Source organism: Chionomys nivalis, chromosome 24 (assembly GCF_950005125.1).
Source record: "Chionomys nivalis chromosome 24, mChiNiv1.1, whole genome shotgun sequence".
In the NCBI taxonomy this organism is placed as follows: Eukaryota; Metazoa; Chordata; class Mammalia; order Rodentia; family Cricetidae; genus Chionomys; species Chionomys nivalis.
Window position 1 is genome coordinate 43,974,986 of NC_080109.1, and position 26,799 is coordinate 44,001,784.

Genomic DNA, 26,799 nt, shown 5'->3' on the forward strand with positions numbered 1-26,799 from the left:
GCATTTCGTCTTCGACAGGGCTCAGGCCTCTGACTCGAACAGGCATTACTTGAAAATGCATTCATTTGTCTCTGGCAGAACCAGGAATTATTATTTAAGACTTTTGTAGTGGCTTAGTGCAGGAATTGGCATGCTGATTCTGGCAAGGACAAGAAAATGTCGTGCTTTGAGGACACATAGTCCTGCTGCATGTATTCTGTATTTCTCTTATAGCTCGTTAAAAGTCTGAAAGCTGTTGGCTTGCTCTGTACAAAAGGCTACTGACCTGCTGTTGTCTTCCCAGTTAGAATGTTCTCTGTAAAATACATTTGTGCGGAGTTGTCTGGACTCTGACATTTTCCCTTTACACATTGCATTGATGGGGAAGCAACACTTATAAGTAATGAGAATGTATTCAGGACTGTGAGGCCCCTTATGCCTTGGAAGATACGGCCTTTCTTTCTTCTCTCCCTCTCCTCTATCATTACCCTACTTTCAAAGTGAAAACCTTGGAAATCCTTTGCTTGTTTGCAGTGCTGGCAGCTGGACTCAGAGCCTTGTGAGCACTAGGCAAATCTCCACCCACTGAGCTAGGGCCCAGTTTGTCCAAATTTTAGTCCTTGCTTTTGTGCTAACAAAAGGCTGTTGTTACAGGTTTCTGGCACTGGGTATACTGGTAGCGGCAGCAGGTCGTGCCCAACGCGCAGAGCCCAGGCAAGCGTGTGCTCCATGTGCATTGAGTTGTGTCTTGGAGGACCCGCCGAAAATGGGTTGAGTGCAACTTTTATCCAGAATTTCTGTCTTTCATTTCATTCTGTATGATCATTTTAATGAAGCTGAGTAAGAATTTTCTTCTGCAAATCTGTATGGAAAGAGTAACTACATCCACAGAGGAACATAACCTGACCAGGATTTGCTTAACATTCACGTACTCATTTTCTCCTTTGATCTTATGTCCTGCTTGCAGCGCATCCAACACCTCTGCTCCAGAGAAGACTCCGTGATCCTTTGCTTTCCAGCCGCATCCTAGCTGCCCGGCATGCAGCTTCCTAGTCCTTCCTTGTCTGTTACTATACAGATGGAAATCGGGGTGTTTCCCATCACTCTTGTCCTTTCAGGACTTTACAAATGATTTTTGGCCCCAGTGCAGTTGTAAATAGATGGACATAGTTTCTAGGAAAGCAGTTGGGACCCACTAAATTGTGACTTTGGGAACAAAGGCGTTTTGTTTAGAAAGATTGTCCCAAATTGGAGTTGGAGTCTGAAAAATGGGCCTAGAACGTCTCCCTCTTTCTTCTCTGAACCCCTTGGGAAGCTGGTGTTTGCTGAGTGGATGGGCCGTGCTCACTGTCCAAACAGGTCTCTGTTTGCCAACTGGGAACATGTTGCCGCCTCTGTGAGGCACTCCATCACGCCTTGAATGGATCCTGTTGTGTTCAGACTTTCTGAGTCAAAGCGAGGAGAGAGAAATATTTCTTTCAGGCCTCACTGTAGCATCCTTTCAGGCATTCACTGTAGCATCCAGGGTCTCATCAGGCCCTTAGAAGCCAAACATGGAGCAGAGGCACCTCTCAAGGGGAGTGAGAAAGGAGTGGAGAGAACAGAAGAAAGGAAGAGACAGCTCCATTGAAATGCGTTTTTGCTAGCTCCTTGTAGCCAGTTTTTGTAAATAAACAGGCTCTTCTAGCAAATAGAATTGTATCAATAGTCCTGATTTCTCCTAAGCAAAATAAAACTTCCTGCAGGGATCTTCCAAGGAATGGCGTGTTTCTGCTCACTTGGATCTGGCACACCCCGAAGCACAGTAGTGCCCTGCTGCCACATGGAATACGCTTGTCATGTACTACTGAGTAGATGATAGGTTTTCATCAGCCTGAAGAATTCTCAGGCGTGAAAGCTAACTGATATGAAGGAGTTCCTGTTGCTTTGTAAATACCGCTTTATATTTCAGAGTTTATGGTACACAAGAATGAAATGAAATGAGTTTTCTGATGTCACATTCTATACCGAAGTCTATGGTAATTGTATGTTCTGGTAAAGTCTAGTATTTGCTATATAAATTGAGATCTTGATGTATGGGAAAACATTGCTATCTCTGATGGTTAGCCATCGTTCTGGGTTTTAAAATTGAGAAGTCTTGTTGAGTAGGGAAGGGCAGCAGTTCTGTTTATAGACCGTCTCTGAGAGCACACAACAAGATGCTTATTTATTTTGACCTGAATAGGCTACTAAGTACCTGTTATTGCTCTGGGAAAGCTTTGCTTGGCATTGTGGAGAAAACACAGGGGGCTTTCTGTAGCTGACTGCAAGATCCAAATGGTTTTACGAGTGGAGAGGAGAGTCTCATTCAGCAGTAAAACGCACTGCCTGGTCTCAGTGAGTCCTCACTCTTGATGAGCTCAGCTGGTGTCAACAGTTCTTGGCTCACTCCGTGGGCAAAGCACTTGCTGTTTTCCTTATCTAGTAATACCTGGACCTGGAAATGTGCAGTTCCAAAACCTTGATGGCTTGTCTCTGGACTGTATCAGCTAGGCCAGGAGAGGAAGGTCTGCTCCAGCTGTGGCTGTGATGATGACAGCAGCTAGCTAGCTGGCCAGCTGAGCACGTGAGCACTTGATGCATGCCATCTCATTTGCTTAAACAGTACAGTCTGGAGAGACCGATTCTACTGGGGGAGGGGGGAGGCGGTTGTTCTCACCCGAATGCCTAGGACCAGAGATGTTGACGTATCTGAATTTTAACTATTGTGTGACTTTACTAACTGAGCCTCCCGAAATTTCAGATACAGAGCTTTAAAGCATCATCAGTGCTCACACATTGTTGACCTTGAAACATTTTAGATTCTAGAACACTTTGGATTAGGGATGCTCTACCTATAGCAATTTCTTCAATTGGGGGAGACTGAGGCATAGACAGAGGCTTAGTAACAGGCCCGGGGTGGAGTGTGAGGTGAACACTGTAGGGCGTGGTCTTGGCACCTGTGCTGCAGTGTGCAGTGGGGACTGGCCAGCGAAGACCACTGTGCTCTTCTCAACCAGGACTTTATGCATCTCCCCTTGAGTGTTTGGAATGTGTAGTTCACTGTAGGTTTTGGGTCTATCGATACTCAGAATCTAGCATTTATGAAGTTTAGATCACTTTAAGTAAATACTGTATTCAGTAAGTGAATCAATCTTTCTGTTTTTATTGTGGAAATAAGTTTACTGCTTAATTCATTCCCTGTTGTTCATTATAAATTAATTGAATTGTGTTGTGGTCTGATAGGTAAAGCTGGCCATTTCAATTTGCTCAGAGCTCATTGGCAGTTTGATTTTGAGCTTCAAATAAATTGTTCATTATGCAGTATCTGAGAGCAAAGTCAGGAGGTATGTGTGCGTGTGTGTATATGTATGCACACATGTGTGCAGGCTCACATGTGTGTGTGCATGCATGTGTGTATACACACACATAGAAAGTAATATATATAGCATATAAATTGTGCAACCATGTATTTCTACATGATAGAAAGAGAATAGAGTATTTGCATAGGGTTTTGACTTTGTGCATGCACGCGTGTGTGCGTGTGTATGTGTGTGTGTGGAGAGAGGACTTTTTCAAACTGTTCTTACTGCTGCACAGTCATACAATTATTGGAGAGTGTAACTCGCTCTTCCCAAGGGGACACAAGGCTAACTGCACTTGGCTGGTCTGAGGTGACTTTCTGAAGGAATGTCGTGTGGCAGTGGTGCCAGTCATCTGAGGTGCTCAAGGCATTCTTGTGAGCACCTGTCAAAGGAAGTCCCATGGCTCTTACACAGGGGATTAGGTTCCCAAATAGCTGGGTGTGAAAACTCAAGCCAGACATTAATATAGTTCTAGGAGCTCATCAGAAACTGAAATTTGTTGTGGAATGTATTTATAGCGACCTAGTTTGAAAAAAATATACTGTAAAGAAATAAAATTGGATCATAATATACTGTGATTTTTTTTTGTAATTTATAAGCATGGTATCTGAATTTGTTTTTGCAAACTTGTTGAAAACAAAGAACTTCTTCAGATGTTTTACACTAAACTGATTTATTTTCAAGTTTTGTCTTTTGAAAGAGAAATTATAGTGTAGAAGGGAACTGTGATTTTCTGCTGGAACCCTTGTTTTGAGCTTTCCGCTCTTCTTAAGCTTTCCTGCTTGTGCCCATTTGGGCCTGCTTCTGGCCTATAGAGCGAGGGTGCCCTCACCACATACGTGTCAGCGCCAACACTCTAAGCTCCACCCGAGACTGCTACAGTACTGCTCTTAGCTGCTTGCTGGCCTTCCCAGCTCCATATGGGTTCATCTGCAGAGGTGGCCACGGTGTGAATTACCATGAAAAGCTGAAGAGATAGGAAGTGTTTTGTTGAGTATCACTGTACCACAGGCACTCAGGGGTAGAAATGGAAGTGCTTCACGATGTCATTGGTGTCCCTCTGTGAGTGTCGAGCAAACCAGGCTTCACGATGTCATTGGTGTCCCTCTCTGTGAGTGTCGAGCAAACCAGGCTTTTCAATGTTTACTATCTTGATCCTTTTTTTTCAGAAGTTTTGCACAACCTTGGTACATAGGTATTTAAGCCAGGGATACAAACCAGACATGAACTGGTAAGAAGTCTATTTAGACAATTCTTCAGTGTGCACATAATTTTACCATTTACTAAAGACACGCAAATGTGCATATTAATGAAGTAGATATGCTTATTTTTTTCCAAATAAAGAATTAGCCTGGCTGAATAATTGAGGCGGCCTTATATAAGCATCTACAAGGTTTCTTGTAGTCAATTGATACTTTTATTTTTAAAATTGTCAGTGCAGACAATGTTACGTAAATATGTAGTACGAAGTGGCAGAAATGTGTTTAGAGTCAATTTAGAAATGGATGAAAATTCTGTTCTAAACCTGAACATTTAATAACATTTGAAAGTGAAATTCGAATCAGCAGTCCAGACAAGGGTTTTAAAAATCAAACGTGCTACCACTGCCATCTAAACACATGCTGAAGATTTTTGGTAGGAAAATATAAAGTCTTTTCCCCATAACTAGACCCTTGTGTTTCTCTAAGAGCAGAAAACTTCGCTTCTTCATTGAAGTCACCACGTTCCTCATACGCTTTTTTTTCTGCTCTGAGCCCAGGCGCCTCAGGCCATGACTGTTGGCGTGGGGTGGCATGACAGCCTGCCCCGTGCAAAGTTGTGCATTCAGAAGCAAGGCTACAGTGAAGTTACGTGGTGCTGCCTGGGCAAGAGCTACCAGAAACATCTAGGACTCACTGTGTTTGAGTTCATATGAGTTTTTGGTAACAAACCCTTCGAAAGCCTTTCACCCTTGCCCAGTTCTTCTGACTCCCCACACAGTGTCCCGCCCCACAGTGAGAGATGCTGGGAAATTGGCAATAGGGTTTGCAAGGGAAGAAGAGTGACCAGAACAGCCTGTGGATCATGTATCAAGTTTGAACACACACACGCATGTTTGTGCACATGCACACACACATGCACACACACATACAGTTTGTGTGTCAGAGTGGGGTTTACTATTCCTTCCGTCTACTTTTGTTTAGTAGATTTCGATAAGCTGTACCTCCTCAGATCTAGTAAAATTGAAGCACTGATAGCAAAACTCCAACATTTATATACTCTACCCCTGTACCCTAGTCTTTAAGGGAAAGACTTGGTTTTCGCTCCTTGAAGCCTCTGAGTTGTGAAGAACTTTCTCCTCTGTGGCTGACATTGGTAGGAACAGTGTGATTGGGGCTGGGGATGAAGAGAAGCAGGGAGTGCGCTGGAGCACAATTAAGAGAATCTAGCAGTTTCCCAGCCACTACTGGGGCAGTAGTAGCTGGAACTAACTGTGGTGCACACTGTCCACCCTCAGACAGCAATTCCTGTGTTTATTTTAAGCCCCTCCCATATATCCCTCTCCTAGAAGGTGGGGGTATAGTGCGTTATTGTAAGTGGCAAACCAATGGAGAAGATGTATCGTTTAGTGGAAAGTACTTAATGATTCCATAGTTCAGTGAGACTAGAAGATACAAAGTGTGGAATAAAACTGTGTTGTTTTTATTGTTGTGAGTCAGAGTTTTAGGAACTGCACACATTCATAAGACATGTAACGTTTTGACGCTGTTAGGCCTGCTGCAGGATCGTGGGAACCCCTGTCTTTTTAGCTCCCACTCTATCTGGATATCGGCCTCCTTTGTTGAGTTACTGTGGCCAGAGATCTGACCCCCTGTGTGTTCGTTCAAGACATGAAGCCGCCATTCAGGGGCCAGCCTTCAGTCTCGAAAGTACTGAGACTGCTGGTGTGTTGCTGCGTTCCCCTATCGACAGAAACATGTTATGATTTTACCAACTGATCCTGGACTCATGAGACTATGCCCCTACCGTACAAGCATGAAAGGCTGTGCTCACATCCTCGGCAGCCAATAGCAGCCAAGCTTGGTAGAATGTGTCGTCACCCCAGCACCGGGGATTGAAAACAGGTGGATCCCTGGAGCTCACTGGGCAGCTGGTCTAGCCGGTTGGAGAGCATCAGGCTCCGTGATTCCCTTTCTCAGAAAACCAGGTAGGAAGTGATCAAGAAAAGCACTTTGAATTGACTTACTGGCCTCTATACAGGCACACATGAATATGTACAGAACCAAATGGTCCATATGGCCCATTAGTGCATCCTACAGACACGTATATGTGTGTTCATATACACATGCATGTGTACAGAACCATGTGAGTACATCAGTACATCTACACACACACTCATGTTCAGCATACGTACATGAGTACATGAGTACATCTATACACACACACATGTTCAACACACGTACATGGGTACAGAACCACATGAGTACATCAGTACATCTACACACACACACATGTTCAACACATGTACAGAACCACATGAATACATTAATACATCCTATAGATGCATATCATCATATGCTCAAATAATTTTCTGAAAGACTATTATTGCTTGTCTGTTTTGTACTTAGGCTCATATTTTTTTGTATTGGACTATCACAAGGAGCTAATAATCATTGAAAGAAATGCAATAATTGCAAAGTCTTCTTAATATAGTGCTTATTACTTTATGTTATATAAACTCCCATTGTGTTGCCATGGAAGCACAGTAATTGATTTATTATGCGGAAAGCTGGAGCACTATTTTTAGACAAATTACACTCATCTCTGTTAGTTGAAGTTATTAAATTAAATATCCATTAACAGGATAAAATTTATGGTACTCTGCTAACATCTTGTTAACTTTTTCTTCTCTGTTTTAAAATACTAGACTGAAGTTAAGACTTAGCTTATTGGGCTTTAAGTAACTATAAATGAACTCTACTCACAGGATCTGTGTGCACCTGTTTTTCATAGTGTTCATGAAGTTTGCTTTTTTGTGTGTGCTTGTATTGCTGTGTGTGTTATGTGCAAATGTGTGTGTGTGTGTGTGTGTGTGTGTGTGGAGGCCGAGGACAGCTTTCGGTGTCCGCCCTCGCCTCTCCGCCTTGTTTGGAGACAAGGTCTTTTGCCATCACGTCAGCGAGGCTGCCTAGCTCAAAGTTCCGGAGACTCTCCTGTGTCCTCCCTGCATTTTTCATAGAAGCTGTGCTTCCAGCTTTGATGCGGGCTCCAGGGAATCTAGACTCAGGTCATAGGCCAGTCCTCTATGCACTGAGCTGTCTCCCTGTCGGTGGATTGTGGTGTTCTTCCTGTTGCCCATCCCTCTAAACTGATGCAGCAGCATCTGCTTCAGAACTGGTGGATCACTTGGTTCTGTTGGGGTGGAGGGGTAGATGGGCAATTTATGAAAAAAGGAGCAAACCCAGGAGTCAACATTTTCTGAAGGCCTCAAATTCTCATGTAACAAGCACCCGAGGGTGACAGCAGGAAGGATTTTAGGGAATATCAGCCTAGAGCCCTTTTCTAGAATCTGTGGACCTAAGTGAGACCAGTGCTTGTCACCCAGATGGAATCATAGAAATGCGGGCAAACTCAGCGGCAGTCTTGTCTCATCCTCCCAGGTGCTGGTGTTGCAGGCGTGAGTCTCTGCACCTGCCTCATGGGATTGACTTTTGAAAGTGCAGCAGCTGCTGGTTGGGAAATTGCTAGTTGTTTCTGAGATCTAGGGAACAGTGTGCTGGGATGAGAAAGAACTTTTAATACAATCACAGGACTGTCTCTGTCATACTGTCACTGAGAAGGTTCCAAGTCAACTGGGCTCAGCTCTCTAGGCCTTTCCAACCTTCCCACCCATACCCACAATTGGCTGGAGGTCTGCACCTGACTTCAAGCAATAAGGAGATGGTACAGCCCAGCCTCCTTGCTAGTGCACTTTATTATCCAGTTCCCAGTCTGCTGTCACCCCCTTCATGACCAGATAGTGCAGCCCTGGCTGTGCAATCATGGACTGACTGCAGGAACTCTTGTTCCTTACTGGCTTATTTTGTGTGGCTTAGCAAAGGCGGAGATGGCAAATCGCATGGAACTAGTCATCTCCAAGCCTGTCACTCTCAGGTCGTGGCCGTTGGGCAGCTCTGAGAATTTTTATTAGCAAGTATAATGCCTTTGTAAAATTTAAGTTCATTTAAGAAAATTACTGGATTGAGGGATGGCTTCCATTAGTGACAGTTGGTGCTTGCATTGCAAGCATAAAGCAAGAGGCTTTTGTTGTTGTTTTGTTTGTTTTTTGTTTTTTTCTGGCTGTCCTAAAACTCACTTTGTAGATCAGGCTGACCTCAAACTCACAGAGATCCCAGTGCTGGGATTAAAGTCATTCACCACTACCACCTGGCCTCCCTGTTTTGATACAAGGTTTCATATAACCCTTGCTGGCTTGGAACTTGCTATGTAGTTAAGGATAACCTTGAACTCCTAAATTTGTGTCTACTTTCTGAGTGCTGGGATTATAGGAATGGGCTAACATTCCATGTTGATGCAGTCCTAGGGTTGAACTCAGGCTTCTTTGTGCTAGGCCAAAGTGAGCCACAAGCTCCTACTCCTCATTCCCTTCCAGAGAGTGGAGCAAGCTGCTGGGAGAGAATGGCTGTAACTCCCCTAAGAGCCCCAAGCACTCAGACTGGTGAGCTCTGCTCTCAGGATGCCCTGTCAAAACTCTCCTGAGTTGCCCTATGATGAACAATCTATCTTTTTGATTCTTTACTACCCTGATTATAAACTTGAATATATTCTTTAACAACATTGTTTGCATATTAACTCACAATGTGATTCAAATGTAATTGAAATGCCCTTATTTTGTAGGGGCAATGTTGGAAAGCTTTTTACATTGTGTATGATCACTAGAGCACCCCACCAGGGATTCTGGGTACCCGTTTCTTCACACCATTTCTAGAAACCCCCCTCGAGTCAACATCAGTTGAACAGTGAATGTTCCTTTGCACTGCATGGTGTATGAGGAACGTCTTTCTACTTGATACCCCAGTAGGTAGCAGACAAACATCCTGGGAGGAGCTGGCTTTAAACTCACAAGTCTGACCTCTGGTACTCACATGGATGGAGGGAAGGCAGCTCACTTGTGATCCCAGCATTTGGACAGTGGAGGTAGGGAATTCCCATGGCAAGCGGGCTAACCAGACTAGCCAAAACCGTCATCTAGTAAGAGACCAAAACTCAGCATTTAAAGTGGAGAGTGATTGGGGGATGCATGTAAGGACAGTCTCTGGCCTCCACATGTGTGTGTCCACACAGCCGTATGCACTGTATGCACACATCCCTCATGCAAGGACAGATGGACACACACTCACAAATGCGCATGGCTTTGAAATGCTTTTTGTCTCAGTTGTGATTATTGCACACAGGGATTGTAGATGTGCAGTGTCCCTCAGAAGCCCTTCCTCATCCACCAGAAACCCTTCCTCAGCACTATTGAGTTGTATCTGTGTCATTCTTCAGAGATCTGAAGCGTACAGGGTCCTGGCTCCCCTATAAACAGGTGTTCCATGGACATACTCCATCCCCAGTCTCACATGGAAGACCAATCCAGGAAGTCTGAGTTTCAGTGCTGCTGCCATCCGTACTGATAAGATGGTGACAGATGTCTTACATGCACACACAGTGCTGGTGAGCCTCCTTCCTAACTTGGGTTCAAAGCATGAAGAACAGGACTCCACAATTTCAGAAATCAGCTTGGTTCAGGTTGGGAGTGAAAATGAACCGTCTTTCGTTTTCCCAAAAATCAACCTGCACCTTTTCCCTTGGGTCTTCTTCCTTACACCTTCATGGTTTCTGTTGCTTAGACATACCAAGAGCATCTGCTAGAGACATCTGGACTGTAAGCGCAGTCCATGCTGAGACTCACTGTCTGTCACAGACCTCAGGGCCCCTTTTTTTCTTGCATGGCTCTTTGTGCCTTGCTGATTTCTGTTCTTTTCTCCACAGTTAAGAATGGAAATGTTCTTTTTTAATGTCACTGTACCCTTGGCTTCTTGTATAACCTGACCCCACATTGGATGTAACGAAGGTGTGCTGAATTCAGGAACATGCCAAAGAGAGTTTGGAAACCTGGAGCTCAAGATTTCATCACAGCCTTCTCCCTGGGGCCTGATCTCTTGACAGTCTTAAGGCTTTGTTTTCATAGCTCTGAATTTAAATCCAGTTCTTTGAAACCTGTGTTAGTACAGTGTTCATGCAGCAAATGGCTTACCAAATCCTTTATTGTTCACTGCCAGTGTGAGGGTTTTAAATATTCCTCAGCTGCTTTAAGAGTAATTGCTACCTTGCAGCCCCAAAACTGTTTGCCTCTTTAAAAAAAAATGCTGAGTCTTGTGTGGTAGTTGGTTGTTTTATGGATCTGTTGTTGAATCCGGGAAACTTTTCTTTCCACATCTTGCATAATGTTTATTGAACTGAAATCAATAGAATATTTACTAATGTATTGTAGTAGGGTATATTCACAAGGACCTATGTAGATATTTCTAAAATATCTAAGGCCATTTGATAATACATGGTTTAGATAGATGTCTTGAGTTTATTTAAGCTAAAGGAAGTTGAGATTTGAGCCCCAAGCCTTATGTGAGAGCCAAACCCTCATCTTTTGTTGCCTTGTTTTACAACTCAGTTCTTAGAGGAGTACTTTGAAAGAAAATTTAGGTTTTAAACTAACAGGGCAGACTGACCACAGACTCTGAGCCCCATCTTCTGAGAAGAGAAGATGGCAGACCATGGGCCCTAATCCCTGTTTTCTGAGAAGATGACAGTGCCCTGCTTCTGAATTCCCTGCCCTGCAAAGCATGGGTTCTTGGTAGTGATTTACCTGAGGAGGAAGCTCCAGGAAGCCTTTGCTGTTATGGTTGTTCGCTTTTAAGGACAGTGGTTGGGCCAGAGTAGAAATTCTTGTCCGAAAGCCAGTGTTCAGTGTAGGAGATCCACCTTCAGAAAGCAAGGGCTGGACCTTTGACATCCAGCTGTCCCAGCACACTGAGACAGCTAGGCATACCCAACTCTCGAAGGTTTCCTAGAAACTGGAACAAGAACAGGGAATTTTGGGAGATAGGGAGTTGTGATCAGGGATATAGGAATAGATACCAAATGAAGGAAAACAACCACCTCTTGCTTTTTTGTTTCTTGTCTAAATTGTAATTTACGTATTTGTATTTTTTATATATTTGAAACAGGATATAATTTTGCAGCTAAAATAGAAATACTTGGAGAAAAAAACTGAAGGGCAAAGCAAGTTACTTGCTCTCTTGGTTTCTGTGGCTGGTGCTTCTGCTGGAATTCTTTTTCCTTCACATCATTTGGGCCTTTCTTAGATGCGGTGTTAAAGTTGCTGAGTCACCAGACTTGCAGAGGTACTGTTGAGTCCCACTGTCCTGTCCTCAGAGCAACCCCTGGAATTATCAGGTGCTCTCCTCTCGGGGAAACTGCAACAGCAGAGGCCAGACACAAACAAGCTTCTATCAGGATAGGGCTGTGTTCTGCAAGTCAACCTTTGGTCTTTGGGAAGAAACCATATGTTGGAGAGAGCAGTATGCCTTCTTCACTTTGCTGTTGCCAAAGGGATGTGCTCAGTGCCTAGCATCTGAAATGACACTTTGAGAGGACACAAGCTTGCATCAGTGTTTGAGGCCTTATTTACATATCTATGTGTCCACCCTGAAGCCCTTAGCTGCTTGCAGATGGGGTGTTCCAGTCTCTACCTAGCAGTGTTTGGAACTAGCATTGTCCCAGTATGCCCTCCATCTTTGTGTTCAGTTCTGCTGTCTTACCTGTCATTGGTTATATGCATAGTTAAAGTGAATGCTTGCGTAGTTAGTTATTTTTAGTTTATTGGCGTTTACCTAGTTTCTGTGCTATGTGAGCACCGGCTCTGTCTAAACGTTCTCATCACTGCTGGAGAAACTCTCTATCCATTGGGCAGCTGTTTGGTAACCCCCGGTCCTCTTGTGCTTCCCTTCCCTGCCTCTACTCTTGTTAGACATCAATCAGTTCTGCCGGTGTGGATTAATTATTGTTATTACTTACATACTGGGGATGAAAACCAGAGCCTCACACATGGTCAGCAAGCATTCACTCACTGAACTATGACCAATGTCCCTCTGTGGGTTGATTTTTTTCTTCCTAATGTTTCATGTAATTAGAGTCCCAGACAGCATGACAGTGGTGACTTGAGCGTTTCTGAGGTTCATCCGCCCGTTGCCTGTCAGTGCTGTATCCCCCTTTACGGATGATAGTATTGTGTTGTTTGCACACCATACATTTTCCTGGCCTGTTCATCCCCTGGCCGATACTTTGGTTGTATTTCTTGTGAACAGTGCTACTGTGAACATGCTCATGCATGTAGTTATTTGAGTACCTGCTTTAGTTCTTTTGTGGTATATAATCGGTAGGGGAATTCAGAAATATGTTAGCTAGCTCTGGCTGCCTTGGACCACACTGTGTAAGCCAAGTTAGCTTTCCATAGACATCAGCTCATAAGAGAGTATTGTGCTTCACTTTGTGAGGATGTACAATTTTGAGCTCTCACTTTGAATTCTCCCCAGCAATATACAAAGTCCAGTTTCTCTGTTTTCGTACCAACACACATCTTCTCCACCCCATCCATGTTAACAAAGCTGCCCTGCTGGGCATCAGGAGGCTTTTTGCTGCGGTTTGATCCTAACCCTCCTAACTGAGCCTTTTCCAAGTGCTTCTTGTGACTCTTGGGATTCTTCTGAGAAATGTCTATTCAGTTCCTCCTCCCATCTTTAAGCTAGCTATTGTACTTTTTCTTTTTTGTTGATGTGTAAGAATTCTTTATATTCTAGATAGAAGTCTATTCTCAAATGGGATTTGCATTTTGTCCATTAAATGGTGTTTTATTTTTGTGGTAGTGACTTTAATGCACAAAGGTTTTAATTTTGATGGAGTTCAGTTTTTCCTCTGTGCTTTGTGCTTGTGGCATTGTACCTGACTCACAGTGTCTCGAAGTCCAGGTCTGATTTTCTCCCATGAAAATTAGATCCATGACCTAATACTCAATGAATATATTTAGTTCTATGATCAGTTTTGAGTTAATCATTACATATGATCTCAAGTGGAAGCCCAAGTTCTTTCTTTTTGTCTCTTTGGGGTCCGTAGCTTGTTTTCTTTTGAGACCGTCATGCTAGGTAGGTCTGCTTGGCCAGTAACTCACTGTGTAAACCAGGGTGGTCTCAAGCTCGCAAGCAGTCCAGTGAGCCTATCTATGCTTCATACACTCTGGATTAGAGGCATTTGCATGCCTAGGTGTATGTATGATCTTTAAATTTTTTTTACATTTAAATTTTGGGATTTTTTTTTGAATTAACATGCAGAGTAGCAGTTTTCCTTAGGGAGTTTTTATCATACTTTGCCTGGTTAATCTTTTTGCTCCTTTGTTAGTCAGGGTTCCCTAGAGGAACAGAACGTATAGAATGACTCTCTAGATAGAGAAAGTGAGTTCATTAGAATGACTTAGAGGCTGCGGTTCAGCTAGCCCAGCAATGTCTGACTATGGATAGGAAGTCCACAAATCCAGTAGTTGCTCAGTTCATGACCTGGATAGCTCAGCTGGTCTTCGTATATGCTGTAGTCCCGAAGAGATATTTGCTCATTATGCTCTTGCTGCTTTTACAGGTATTAATGCATTCAGGTTTTCATCCTGCCCTTATGACGTAGCCATTCTTATTTTCACTTACAACTGTTAAAAAGTGAGGCTCAGAAAGGCTGAATGAGCTCACTGTTCAAAGGCACACAGGTCTGAGACTGGGGGAGCTATGGAACCATGTGCATATTCATATTTGGATTTCAAAGATGGTACGATTCTTTTTAAATGAATCAATTCAAATATGGATTCAAAGAAATGCCTTATATCTTGATGGCTGTGTTAAAGATGTGGAAGCTGATGAGGAAGATGAACTTGGAAACCAACACCCTTAGTGGTCACCATATAAGTTTAATTCTACTTAAAAATAAAATGGTGACATCCATAGTTTTGGTAAGGCCGGGCATAGTGGAAATCAAACTCAGGGTTTTAAAAATGCTCCACCACTGAGCTGTGGTGCACGTCACCCTCTTTTCGGTTTTGATCACAGACACCCACTCACCGGGTTTGTGAGTGTAGAGCTCCTCAGAGTTCAGTGATGCGAGGAGTTGTCCATGAACTTACAGTGAGCACTCATTTGGGAGTGTCTGTGTTGTCCTTCACCCTTTCTCCCCTTCTGCTGCTTCCCCCGAGCTTGGAGGCCTGCTCATGCTTCTTTGACCCCGTTCCCCCACCCTCTGCCCCATCCGTCCTCTCCTGCCATGGCAGCAGCGCTGTGCTGTGAAAGGCTCATATGCTGTCTTGTAAATGCAGTGATCGGGTGGCAGGGTGGTTTCCATTTGCCAAGTAAAGTGGCGGATTTCTCCTGGGTTTTGTTCCAGCTGAGTAGCTGTCACTGCCAGCAGCAGCATAACACCCACCAGGAGAAAGCAAATAAACAGCACAGTGCTTGGAGCCAGGAAGTCGCATCTCACAGTGAATGAAACACATAGGTTTTGGGGGTGAGTTGCTAACTCCATAGGAGAGCTAGCTGTGGACGGGAAGTTCGAAGATTCCTTCACTTGGGAAATTGTTGGATTGTAGGTTCCTTGTAAGGAAGTCAAGTTGTTTTTGGTGTATGGCAGTTCTTCTGTGATGAAACATTAACCCAAACTATGTTTTAGGTAACTGTTAACCTTGCCATTCATTAGATTGCCTTACTCATGTGATTAGGATTCGTTGGTAGATTGCTTGGGTAGCATGCACAAAGCCCTGGTAAGGATCCCTCGTATTGCATAAAACTGGGCGTAGTGGGAGTTCCAGACGAGCCTGGACTACATGAGACCCTGTCTCCAAAACAACAGTTGCAGGAAAGGGGAGGTGACAGCTACAGCAGCAGCAACAACAAAGCATTCATTGAATTAGCTCCTGCCAGTTTAATGTTTTACTATGGAAAATAGAAATTTATTCAGCATGACAAATCTTAATGCTACTTAATTTTAAAATATGATCTATTTTTCTCCATACTTAATGAGAGATAGACCAAACAGTTGGTTGATTTTTTTAATGATATTAAGGATTAAAACTAGGATCTTATATATATTAAACAAGTGCTCTACTACTGAACCATACCCCAAGCCCTTTAAAACAATACCCCGACTTTTTATTTTGAAGTAGAGTTTTATGAGGTTGTCCAGGCAGGCTTTGAACATGTGATTTGTCCTGCTGTGGCTGCTCAACTGGGGTTGTAGGGCTGTTCTGCCAGGCCCAGTAGGTTTGGGAGTATTTTAAAGATTTTATATCTTTCACATCAATGGTAGATTATAATAAATTATTGAAAATAAAAATCACATAAAATCTTAAATCCAAAGCTTATAAGAGCATTTGAACCAAAAAACACTCACTTCAAAAATGTGTTCATGTATTAGTTACAACACACTTTTATAAAAAGTAGAGTTGGAGTTTGTTAGGAGGAGATTTAAATTATTCCCCTGTGTCTTTAAGTCAAGAGGAGAAAGCTTTGGTTCCATTCTGTTAGGCTGGCTTTGACAGAACAGTTTTGGTTTATGGAATCTGTGCCTGTAGGGATTGTTAAACATTAATAGAGATGGTTGTAACTTTCTTGTTGTTGCTTTGTTTTGTATATGTTTTGTTTGTTTCCTTGATTTGTCCAGAAAATTACTTCAGCCATGGTTTCAAGTAGTTATGGCATGTCACAGACCCCAGGGATGACGTTGGATGACGTGTGTCTCTCTTCACCTATTAATGTTTTGCTCTTATAACTTCCAGGCCCCGCTGAAGTACCCATGATGTCGCCCAATGGGTCCATCCCTCCCATCCATGTGCCTCCAGGCTATATCTCACAGGTATGGCAGTTGACCAGCATCTCCCTCACTAGTATACTGTTATTTTTCCAGCAAAATACATCTCAAGACTTAACAGACATCCTTCATGAGTTAATTTAGTTATGCTAACAAAAGAATTGTGTCCTTGTTTGCTTTCTGTTGCTGCGCTAAAAACACTACCACACCAACTTGGAGAGGAAAAAGGTTTATTTTAGCCTACAAATTACAGTTCTTCATGGAGGGGAAGCCAAGGCAGGAACTTCAGGAAGCAACTAAGCAGAATCATGAATGCATCCTACTAACTGGCTTGCTCCCAGACCCACAATTTAGCTGTCTCTCTTCTGCATTCCCTGCCTCCCTGCTTAGGGGATGGTACCTCCCTCAGTGCACTGGGCCTTCCTACATCAGTCACTAATCAGAAATTGTCCCACAGACCTGTCATCAGAGACAATTCTGCTGAGATTTAGTTGACAAGAAATGTAACCAGGAGAGACTGCTGTCTTTTAGGGCACTGTTGACACTTCCCAGGTCTTGCAACCTGAGGTACCAGAGTTAGAGGAAATCAGAAGGAGCTGTAGGCTGCCTACATATAAGTTACAGTTACACGCCTAATGTCTGTGTGACATTCCTCTGTCTGTGGAGCTTTCTGTTTTAGGATTCTCCTCCCATCTGTCCTATGACTCAGATGCCCAGGTTGAACTCACCGTGTGGCCGAGGATAGCTTTGAGCTCCTACTCTCCCACCCCGTCCTCATCTCTTGAGTGCTGGTCACAGGCAGGCATGACCCACATCCTGCACAAGACAAAACTTTTAAAGGATAAAATTTTAGTTCTATGCCTGGATAAGAGGGAGAGGTTTGGAGATAGAGGTTTGAGTGCCTGGGAAGCTTGGGCTGCTTAAGATCCAGGGGGTGTGTTTATATTTTGAGTTTTTGTTCAAGGCTCAGCCGCTCCTTACACCTCACCATTTCTCACTAATTAAGCATCTTTTTTTTTCATCTTGCCTCCTTTGTTGGTTGTTAGCTGTAAGAACATCATACATACGTTGTGAGAATAGGGAGAAAGCTTCAGAAGACTTGGAAAAGAACATATTTACAGTTTACTCAGAGATGGTGACCACTGTTAGCTTATTTGGGTCCTGTTCCACACCATCTTTAAATTTTTCCTTGGTATCTATACTTTAAAATATTTAAAAACAGTAATTTTCCATTATTAATATTTTGGGGGGGTTGGTTTTTGAGTTTTTTCTTTTGTAGAAGGAAAAAAAATTGGCACCTACTTAGGAAAATTGTTGAAGCCCAGGCAAAAATCAACGAAGATTTATCTTTCTTTGATGTGAAAAACAGAGCCATTTCTTCACCGTGCAAGGCATACAACAAATGCTATAATTTCATCTTTTTTCCACCCTTACTTTCGTGTGAGCCAATTTGACATTCTTTGAGTTGCCAGATTGTTGGCCAGTTCTCCCGCTGTTCTAAATCTCTGCACATAAGACTCACTGGAAGAAGAAAGGGTACAGACCAGCCTCCTGACGGGGTGTGGTAATGAATGACGTTCATGTCACCAGTCGGTTAATAGAGAGGAACAAAGAATGTCAGCCTTCTCTTCTGCCCCCCGCTCAATTATTTCGAGAAAGTGTTTCAGTCCATTGAACACAGTATGGTTCTCACCATTACGACAGCAAAAATAACACCTCCCTTTATGCTAAAGGCCATTAGTGGATCCTGTTTAAGACTGGACACTCTAATGGAGGAGAAGCTGTGCTTAAAAGTGGGCCTTTTCTTGCTAGTAGTGTTGCTGTCCTTCTAGTAAATGCACAGGATTTGTGGGGAATCCTAGACGAGAACAAAGGAGAAATTTTCTACCTTAGGATAGTTCTGATTTTGAGAGACTTCTATTAAAATTAACATAGAAAGGATAAAAGCAGAGCTGTAAATTCATGGTTGAAGCACACTGACAGTCCTTCCTAGCTGACAGTTCTGCTGGAAGATTCTGGAAGTATATAGGAACAATGGAATAATTGTGATGTGGGGTTGGGAAGGAAGAGGAGGCCACAGTTGCGAGGCCTGTGAACACCTGTGTGAGGGAGACTTTTTTTTTTTCAAGGCCGAGAGTTGAAACCAGCAAGGCAGCTCTGCCCTCAGGTGGAAGCTGTTTCAGTTCGGCTTTGGAATCCAGGTGTGCTGAGAGTTTATTAACCTTCAGCAGTGGACTGTATCTGTAACAATGCTATGGCGAAGTGGCCGAGAAAAACAGGTTGTTGTTAGTATAAAAAAAATTGAATTTATTTGTTTTTGTTTTTGTTTTTGTTTTTCGAGACAGGGTTTCTCTGTAGCTTTTGGAGCCTGTCCTGGAACTAGCTCTTGTAGACCAGGCTGGCCTCGAACTCCCAGAGATCCGCCTGCCTCTGCCTCCCGAGTGCTGGGATTAAAGGCGTGCGCCACCACCGCCCGGCAAAAAATTGAATTTAAAAGGCAGTAGGATGTATGTTCATCTTCCAGGGCTGGATGAATTCCACATTTCAAAGGAAGAAAGAGGGTGGAACCCAGCGAAAAATGTCTGGGGAAACTTGTCATCAGCAAGAGATCTGAGGAGCAAGAAACAGAGTTGTCATGAAGTTGTGGGAAGAGAGTCTTAGTCAGGGTTTCTGTTGCTGTAATGAAACACCATGACCAAAAACAAGTTGGGGAATAAATGGGTTTATTTGACTTACGCTTCCACATTACTATTCATCATTAAAGGGAAGTCAAAACAGGAACTCAGAGAGAGCAGGATCCTGGAGGCAGGAACTGAAGCAAAGGCCATGGAGGATGCTGCTGACTAGCTTGCTCCCCATGCCTTGCTCAGCCTGCTTTCTTAAAGACCCAGGGCCACCAACTCAGGGATGGCACCACTCACGATGGGCTAGGCCCTCCCATGTGATCACTGATTAGGAAAATGCCCTACCGCCTGATCTTATGTCAGTATCTTCTCAATTAAGGTTCCCTCCTTTCAGATAACTCTAGTTTGTGTGTCGAGTTGTCATAAGACCAGCCAGCACAGAAAGAACCATAAAAACCAAGAGAAGTTGCACTTCAGCTGGGGTTTGTCAGGAATGCTTAGAACCCATCAGTTCTGTTTCCTTCCCAGTGCCCAGTCCTGAAGCAGGCATGGGTGTCTTCCTCAGGTCTAGAGCCCACTTCCTATTAGAGTTATATAGCTTGGGGGTTGAGATCCTCGCCACTCAGCCTTGCTCACCTTCACGGTGGTCTGTCACCCACACTTGAGCATGGTAAACATCTGACTCTAGATGGTAACTTTTCTCTTCTTAATTGTGTGTATTTGTGTTCCTTATTTTGCCATTCGAAAAGCTAAGAGCTCTTGTTCGTTGAGCAGTTCAGCCACCCTTTCTGGCCCAGTGACCCTCCTGGTAGAGGTACTCCTTTAAGACTGCCATTCTGTTCTCTCAGCACCAAAGGGTCACAGGATATTGGCTGTATACAGCATGCTCTTGATGAGTGTGTGATGTAGTTGGTAAGATGCATACTACCTATCATTTGGGTCAGTGACAGACTTCACATACAATGATGATTCTGGAAGAGTGTATTCTCCAGTAAGATAGTGGAGAAAAAGTAATATTGACTGTTTATAAATTGAATTGTTGTATGTTCCAGAATATATAAAAACAAAATTTCAAAAACAACTAAAAATAAGAGAACACACACACAGACAATGACATAAGAAGTGGCATGTATCTGAAGAGTGTGAAGACCTCCTATGACTCGAGTGGACAGACAACATAACCCAAAAGTGGGTCATGAGGATTGAGATTTTCAGTGCCCTGCCTGGGCCACATGGCAGGACAGTGTCTGAATAAAGCAAACACTGGAGATGTAGCTCAGCAGCAGAGCTGTCGCCTTACACACCCAAGGCCCTGGATTCATACACAGTACTGTAAAATAACCAACCAGCCAAACAGAGCAAAAAGGCTAAGACTTAGACATCCTCCTCTGTAGTGACATACAAGGCCAGCTAGGATCTGTAAAGGTGTTCAGCATGCATTGCAAAGTCCAGGATGGGTGGAGCAAGCGAGAGGGGGGAGGGGAGGAGAAAAGAGGGGGAGAGGGAGAGGGAGATGGAGGAGAATCAAGTATTTCTAACCCCAGGGAAACAAGGAACACTTATCCACTATATGTAGTGGTGTCAAATTGTCAACCCACTCTGGACAACAGTCTCAAATGGTGAAGCAGGATTACCATATGTCCCAGCAGCCACATCCATAGGTGTGTCGGCAAAGAGACTGGAAAATACATGACTGTACAGACACATGCACACATATGCTCTTAACAGCTGATCAGCAATGATCAGTGTGGGATCAACCCACATGTCTGCCAGCCAAGAATGGATAGAAGCCTAGAACATGGTAGATAACTGAGGAGAAGCTAGGTGCAAAGCTGCATCCTGTGCCATCTGTGTATGTGAATAGATGCAGAGACCTGGCGACTGCCAGGGCTGGGGAGGGAGTGATGGGGAGTGACTGACTGCTGACCAGTGGGGGTAGTGTGTGTGGGCCATGAAACTGTTCAGAAAGTACATAGTGATGATGCTGTTGAAGCTCGAGACTGCTAAAATCTACTAAATCAGATGCTTTCAAAGGATGGACTCTGCTGTGTAAATCATATTCAACAAAGCTGTGGCACAAGACAGGGGACAGTGATAAACTTACTGCACTATGAAAAGGCAAAAATTAATGGTAGCTGGGGGAAAGCTCTGCCGCCTTGGTGCTTTTGGTGTGGCGGTGCTGGTAGGAGTGTCCGTGACATTGCACACTGTGGTTTAGTTATGTCTGTAGTGTTCACCTCAGACCACATGTGAGGAACCTGAGGGTCAGTCTGCAGCCCAGGCATTTCTGAATATACTGGATTCTTTTCCTTTGCCTGCCATCTACAAGTCAGTGCCAGAGCCTTCCTTGCTGGAGGTGCTCCTGTCTGGCAGTGTGAGTGTCGCTGGGCAGTGTGTCTCCAAAACACAAGCACCTGCTAATTATGTGTGTGGTCTGTTGGTGTAAGAAAACTGAGGGAGGCTAAGCAGATAAAGCTGTGTTACCACAGGAGCACCTGAAGGTGGGTAGAAGACGTCTTGAGTGTAGCAGTAATTGGTGTTGCTGTTGAAGGGCTGAAAGCCTTTAAAGGCAAATTGATACATCCAGTAAATCCATGCATTAAATGCCCATGCAGTCATGTGAAGACAGTCTTAGAGAGGACAGACTGACAGGCACAGTGGCCAGCAACCATGGAAGGGCTGTCAGCGGCACAGCCTGCATTTCTTTCGGAGAGAAAGACTGCCCCAAGGACCCAAGAACCACTGTTCCCTGAGTGCCAGGCATCTGTCATTTGACTTGATGGCCTCTGATAAAGCAGGACTTCACACATTTGGGGTGTGTGCATGATGCTTTAATTTTGATTGGATTATAGATTTTAGAAAGATTTGAGAAAAAAAATTTACCTGACCTTTTAATTTGAGAAAAATTTCAACTACTAGAAAGTGCACATGGGTAAGACGGCGTGTTCACTATTTCTGTTTCTAAGTGTTTGACAAACGCTGCAGTCTGTCATAGCAGGGGAGGCTCGAAGGCAGGGACTGAAGCACCTGGTCACATCACATCCACGTCAGGAAGCAGAAAGAGATGACTGTGCTGCTGCCAGCTGTTTCTCTCCTCTTTTGCCAGTCTGGGACTGAGTAGCCCTGTGAAGTGGTGCCACCCACGTTTAGGGTAGGGCTTCCTTAACTAACCGAATATAGAAACTGCCTCACAGACTTGCCAAAGCTTTGTTCTCACAGTGTTTCCTGATCCCGAATCCTGCCAGACCTGACAGTCAAGGGTGAGCGTTGCAAAGGGGACTTAGTCCTCTGTTTGTCACTGTTGGCATTGCCCTCACCTAAAAACACCCAGAGCAGCGGTTCTCAACCTGTGGGTCATGACCCTTCACAGGGGTCACCGAAGGCCATTAGACACAGATGTTTACATTACGATTTATAGCAGTAGCAAAATTATAGTTCTGAAGTATCAATGAAAATAATTTCATGGTTGGGGTCCCCAGCACACGAGTAACTGTATTATTAAAGGGTCACAGCATTTCAGATAGGGCTAGTAGAGCATTAGGAAATACCGTACCCATTAATAGAGGCGCTGTTCATGAGCCCTTCCCACTTAACTTTTTCATTTTCTTTTGCTGGGTACAGGAGTGCCTACTTGGTGTGGTAGAAGTGTGGCATTCCTTACAGGCACCATAATGAAAAGGACTGCTCTGGTAGATGCAGAGTTTGGCAGGGCCTGCCTCGCTCAGTGTGCACCACACAGACCCGAAACAGTTTCCTTCTATTGGATATTCACTGTGGTTCTGTGGTTCCTGCCCCTCCACCATTAGCTTTCCGGACAATTTGTGTGTAAAGATGTCTTACGCATATGCCATGAACTTCATTTTCCACCTTATGAACTAATAATTTTTGATGGCTTGTTCACATGTCATAGGAAAGCTTCATGTTGATCCAAAGATCTAAAAAGCACATGGAAAGAGTTGAAAACCCAATGGGTGTGCTGTGGTCTGGGAGCCACTCTCCCCTCTCCAAGATGGCTGACATAAGAAAGATCGTGCCTTGGTCAGAATAAGTGTCTTTTTATTTTGACAACAGAGATATCCTTTTTTTTTTTTTTCCCTCTATACTTCCTTTGGGGGAGTTGGCGAATGGATCAGTAGTCACTGAATTAGGTACCCCTAGCCTGGGCAGATCAGCACTCACTGAATTAGATACCCCTAGCCTGGGCAGATCAGCACTCACTGAATTAGATACCCCTAGCCTGGGCAGAGCAAAGCATAGATTGGAATACGCATTAGATTTGATTTGTGGGCCAGCAAAATGGCTCCGTGGGTAAAGTGCTTGCCACCGAGCCTGACAGCCTGTGTTAGATCCCTGGACCCTCATGAGAGAAGGAGACTCCTGTAAATTGTCTTCTAGAATCCACGTATACTTTGTGGTACATGGGCTTACATATTTGTATGTGTGTGTGCACACACAAATAAGTAAATGTAATAAAATTTTGATTAAATTTTTACTTGGTTATTCTCCACACTTGGCCAGCAATGGGAGCCCCTGTAGAGAAGCCATGGACTGATTAGATAAAGTCACAGAGTAATGAGCTTATATGGAAGTGTTAGCCCAGATTGCCTCCTTTTTATAACCGTAGCCTGTGGGTAAACCACTGCTTTGTTCTGCCATTAGCACTGTGGAAACCAGGAGCAGAAGGGAAGGTAGAGGTTGCCCTCTGCCCTGGCCCTCTGGACTGCTGTTATAAGGAAACTGGGCTCTTTCAAGCCTTGGGTCTGCTGAAGATGCTGCCCTATGAGGAGTGAAGGGGCTGTTCCACAGCATTGAGTGCGCCTGAAAGGGAGAAAGCCCCTGGTTAGTCCCTGTTCACTGTTAGTGGATTTGGGGTTGTTTTAGTCTTAATTTACACCTTTTTGTATGAGGAACAATTGCAGAGCTAAAGGAGTGAGCTCAGCATGGCTCTTTGCCACATAGTGGTGTGCAGTTTTCTCTCTGCGCCCTCTCTCCCTCTCTCTGCCCAGCATTTGCTCTCGTATTTCTGTCTTGTTTCTGTGATTCTGGCATCATGGGATTACAGAAGACAGGGTCAGCAGGCAAATACACAGAGAGGGCCTGTGCCAGGCAGTTATTTATTTGTATGGCTCTTACCTGCTCATGTCAGCTGTGTTTTAACACTGGCGCTCCATAGAGGGGGTTATCTTCATTACTGCTCATCAGTGGATTGATACCCAGTTATCTGGGGGTGCCTGGCATAGCACAGGCATTTGTCAACACTCGCTGGGAGGTGGGGCCATTTCTATCTTACAGGAGGAGGAAAGAATTTGAGGACATCTTGAGTCCCTTCTAAATGGAAATGAAGCGATTCTTCTGTTTATTTTGTCCTTCACAATGATGATGACCTGAGAGCATAATTAAGTCTCCCCAGCCACCCTCACGGGCACAGCCGTCTGGCGTTTACTGTTCTCTTGGTTAGAATGCTGTTTTTCACGTACATTCAAGAGCCACAGTCGATGTTCATGGTAGTGTTGATACTGAAACAGCATCACATCCAGAAAATTGTTTCTTTATTACACCACACACATAACATTTGATTTTATCACAGTCATCATAGTATCTCTTTCCAAATTAGTAACACATTTGTCATATCTGATTTGTTTTATTTATTTTTAGATATGTGGACCAGTGTGTCCCTGCTTGTCTGTATGTGCACCATGTGTATGAAGTGCCCACAGAGGTCATAAGAGAGCATCATGTTTTCTGAAACTAGAGATACAGATGATTGTGAGATCCCATGTCAGCTGCTGAGGATCTATGCAGGGTTCTCTGGAAGAGTGGCCAGTACCCTTGACCACCGAGCATCCTGAAGCACCTTTACCTGCCTAGCCATCTCACTAGTCCCAAATAGATTCTTTTGTTGTTGTTGTTTGTTTTTTGGTTTTGCCTTTTAGAGACAGTGTTTCTCTGTGTAACAGCTCTGGTTGTTCTGGAACTATCTCAGTAGACCAGGCTGGCCTTGAACTCACAGAGGTCCACGTGCCTCTGCCTCTCAAATGCTGGGATTAAAGGAGTGTGCTACCACTGCCCGGCCCCCAAATGGATTCTTAATCACCTTGTGAGCTAAGGAATTTTTTTTCATGGTGCTGGAGCATTTTAAAAAATGAAATATAAACCTTATAGATAGGAAGACAAGCTGTTCCAAATAGAATGGCCAGATAGATTTTAATCAATGATAACACTGGGTTCTGTTGCTATGTAAACAAATTCAATGACAATGTGTAGCATGGCTTTGTTCAGCACAGTCACTTCGCCATTGTGGGAAGCATAAATATTGTTAATATTTCCATAATACTCTTATGATATGGGACCATGTAGGGTTTGATAAAACAATGCCAAAGTAGCTGCCAGTACCATTGTAAATTGTGTGTATATTCATAATCAAAGAAAATAAACATTCACAGTTTAGAAGCTAGAGAAAACGGTCTGGGGTTGTAGCTCAGTGGCAGACTGCTTGTCTAGCACATGTGATGCTTTGAGTTTGGTCCCTGGAACACACATGTGCGCACATACATGCACACATGTGCAAGCTCATGGGCTTGATCCCTAGCAACACTGTAAACAGAAAAGGAAGCAGCTAGAAAAATACAGAGTGCTTTCTGAACTGGGGGTCCTCTGGGTGCTCTCTTACTTTGGGAGAGGTCCTGGTTAAGGTTTGGGATCTAGTACTTGGTGAATCACAGTAAGCATTTGGAGCTTGTAGTCTTGCCTCTGTCCATCACTGGAAACAAAGCAGCTCTGTTTCCCCATTCACTGATGCCTGGTCCCTAAATTCTACTGGGACTGTGCAGGAGGAGACGTAGTATGGACTTCAGAGCACCCAGATGCCGGCTTACCTCTGCTGATTCAGTATCTTCGTCTTGAGGGCCCCTATGTGTTCTTCCCCCAAACAGCGTGGCCATGAATGAGTACTTGAAGGGGAGGCCACTGTGGTACAGGTGTTATTTACCCATTAAATTGGCTGCAGAGGGCTTAGGTCTGTGTACCTATAGAACAGTCTGAGGACATGACCATGCCTGGATAGCTGGGAAGGGCTGCTTTTAGTATCAGAAAGAGTTAAACCATAGGACCTTTGTTCCATAAAGCAGTGCTAATTCTGAAGCAATTGCTCTGTTTTAGGAGTGACTGGAAACTTACGGGATCATTCTATCTACATGTACCAAGTACCTTGGTGTACCCTAACTGTTAGATGAATGTGGTCTGACTTTCCCCATAGAAATGGAGTGAGGTATCTAGTCAGCCTTAGATACGGACTTTATCAACTACCTGACCTGCCTCACATTACATTGCTTGATCTCACCTGAAGATTTTTCATATAACTTTAGGATCATGTTATATTACTGTGAGTTAGGTTCTGTTCCAAGCACTCTATAAGTGATAAATTGATCCATAAATTGCAGAAGTCATCACCACTGCTTTTGATTGTCATGGTCAGTTACCTTCCTTTCCCACTCTGTCTCAGGCTTCTGCGTGTGCAGCTCAGGGTGTTCCCTGCTACCCCAGGCTGGATGTGGGGCAACCTTTGCTCTGTCCACTCCTAGATCCTGCCTGACCGTGACACAGGCTTTGGCTTTGCTTTCTGCCTCCTGCCCTTCAAGCTGCCTTTCTTCTGTACCTTTGCAGGCTGGTGGGAGTAGGAGGAAAGCTTTTGAGAACAAAGGCGTTTATTCACATTCCCAGCAAGCAGTCCAGTGAAACGCTTTTATTTTAAGAGAAAAGACACTTAAACTGTGCATGTGTTTTACAAGGCCCATTCTAACTCTTGGAATCAAAATTGATTTTTATTCCTGAAAGTTCTATGTTTGGCGAGCTATCTTGACCTCCCTTAAGCACCTATAGCTCCATGTCTCGGGATT

General features: G+C 43.9%; 1 protein-coding gene across 3 annotated transcripts in view; it reads left to right on the top strand.

The window, feature by feature from the left end:
* Window positions 1–26,799, top strand: part of Fndc3b (fibronectin type III domain containing 3B) — a 299,935-nt gene that overhangs the window by 141,683 nt on the left and 131,453 nt on the right. For 2 of the 3 annotated variants that reach the window (XM_057756973.1, XM_057756974.1), the window contains exon 4: window positions 16,249–16,325. The exons of the other annotated variant lie outside the window; for it this stretch is intronic. In XM_057756973.1, the coding sequence (XP_057612956.1) occupies window positions 16,249–16,325 (77 nt within the window). The remainder of the gene's footprint in view (window positions 1–16,248; window positions 16,326–26,799) is intronic. 3 annotated transcript variants of the gene reach the window in all.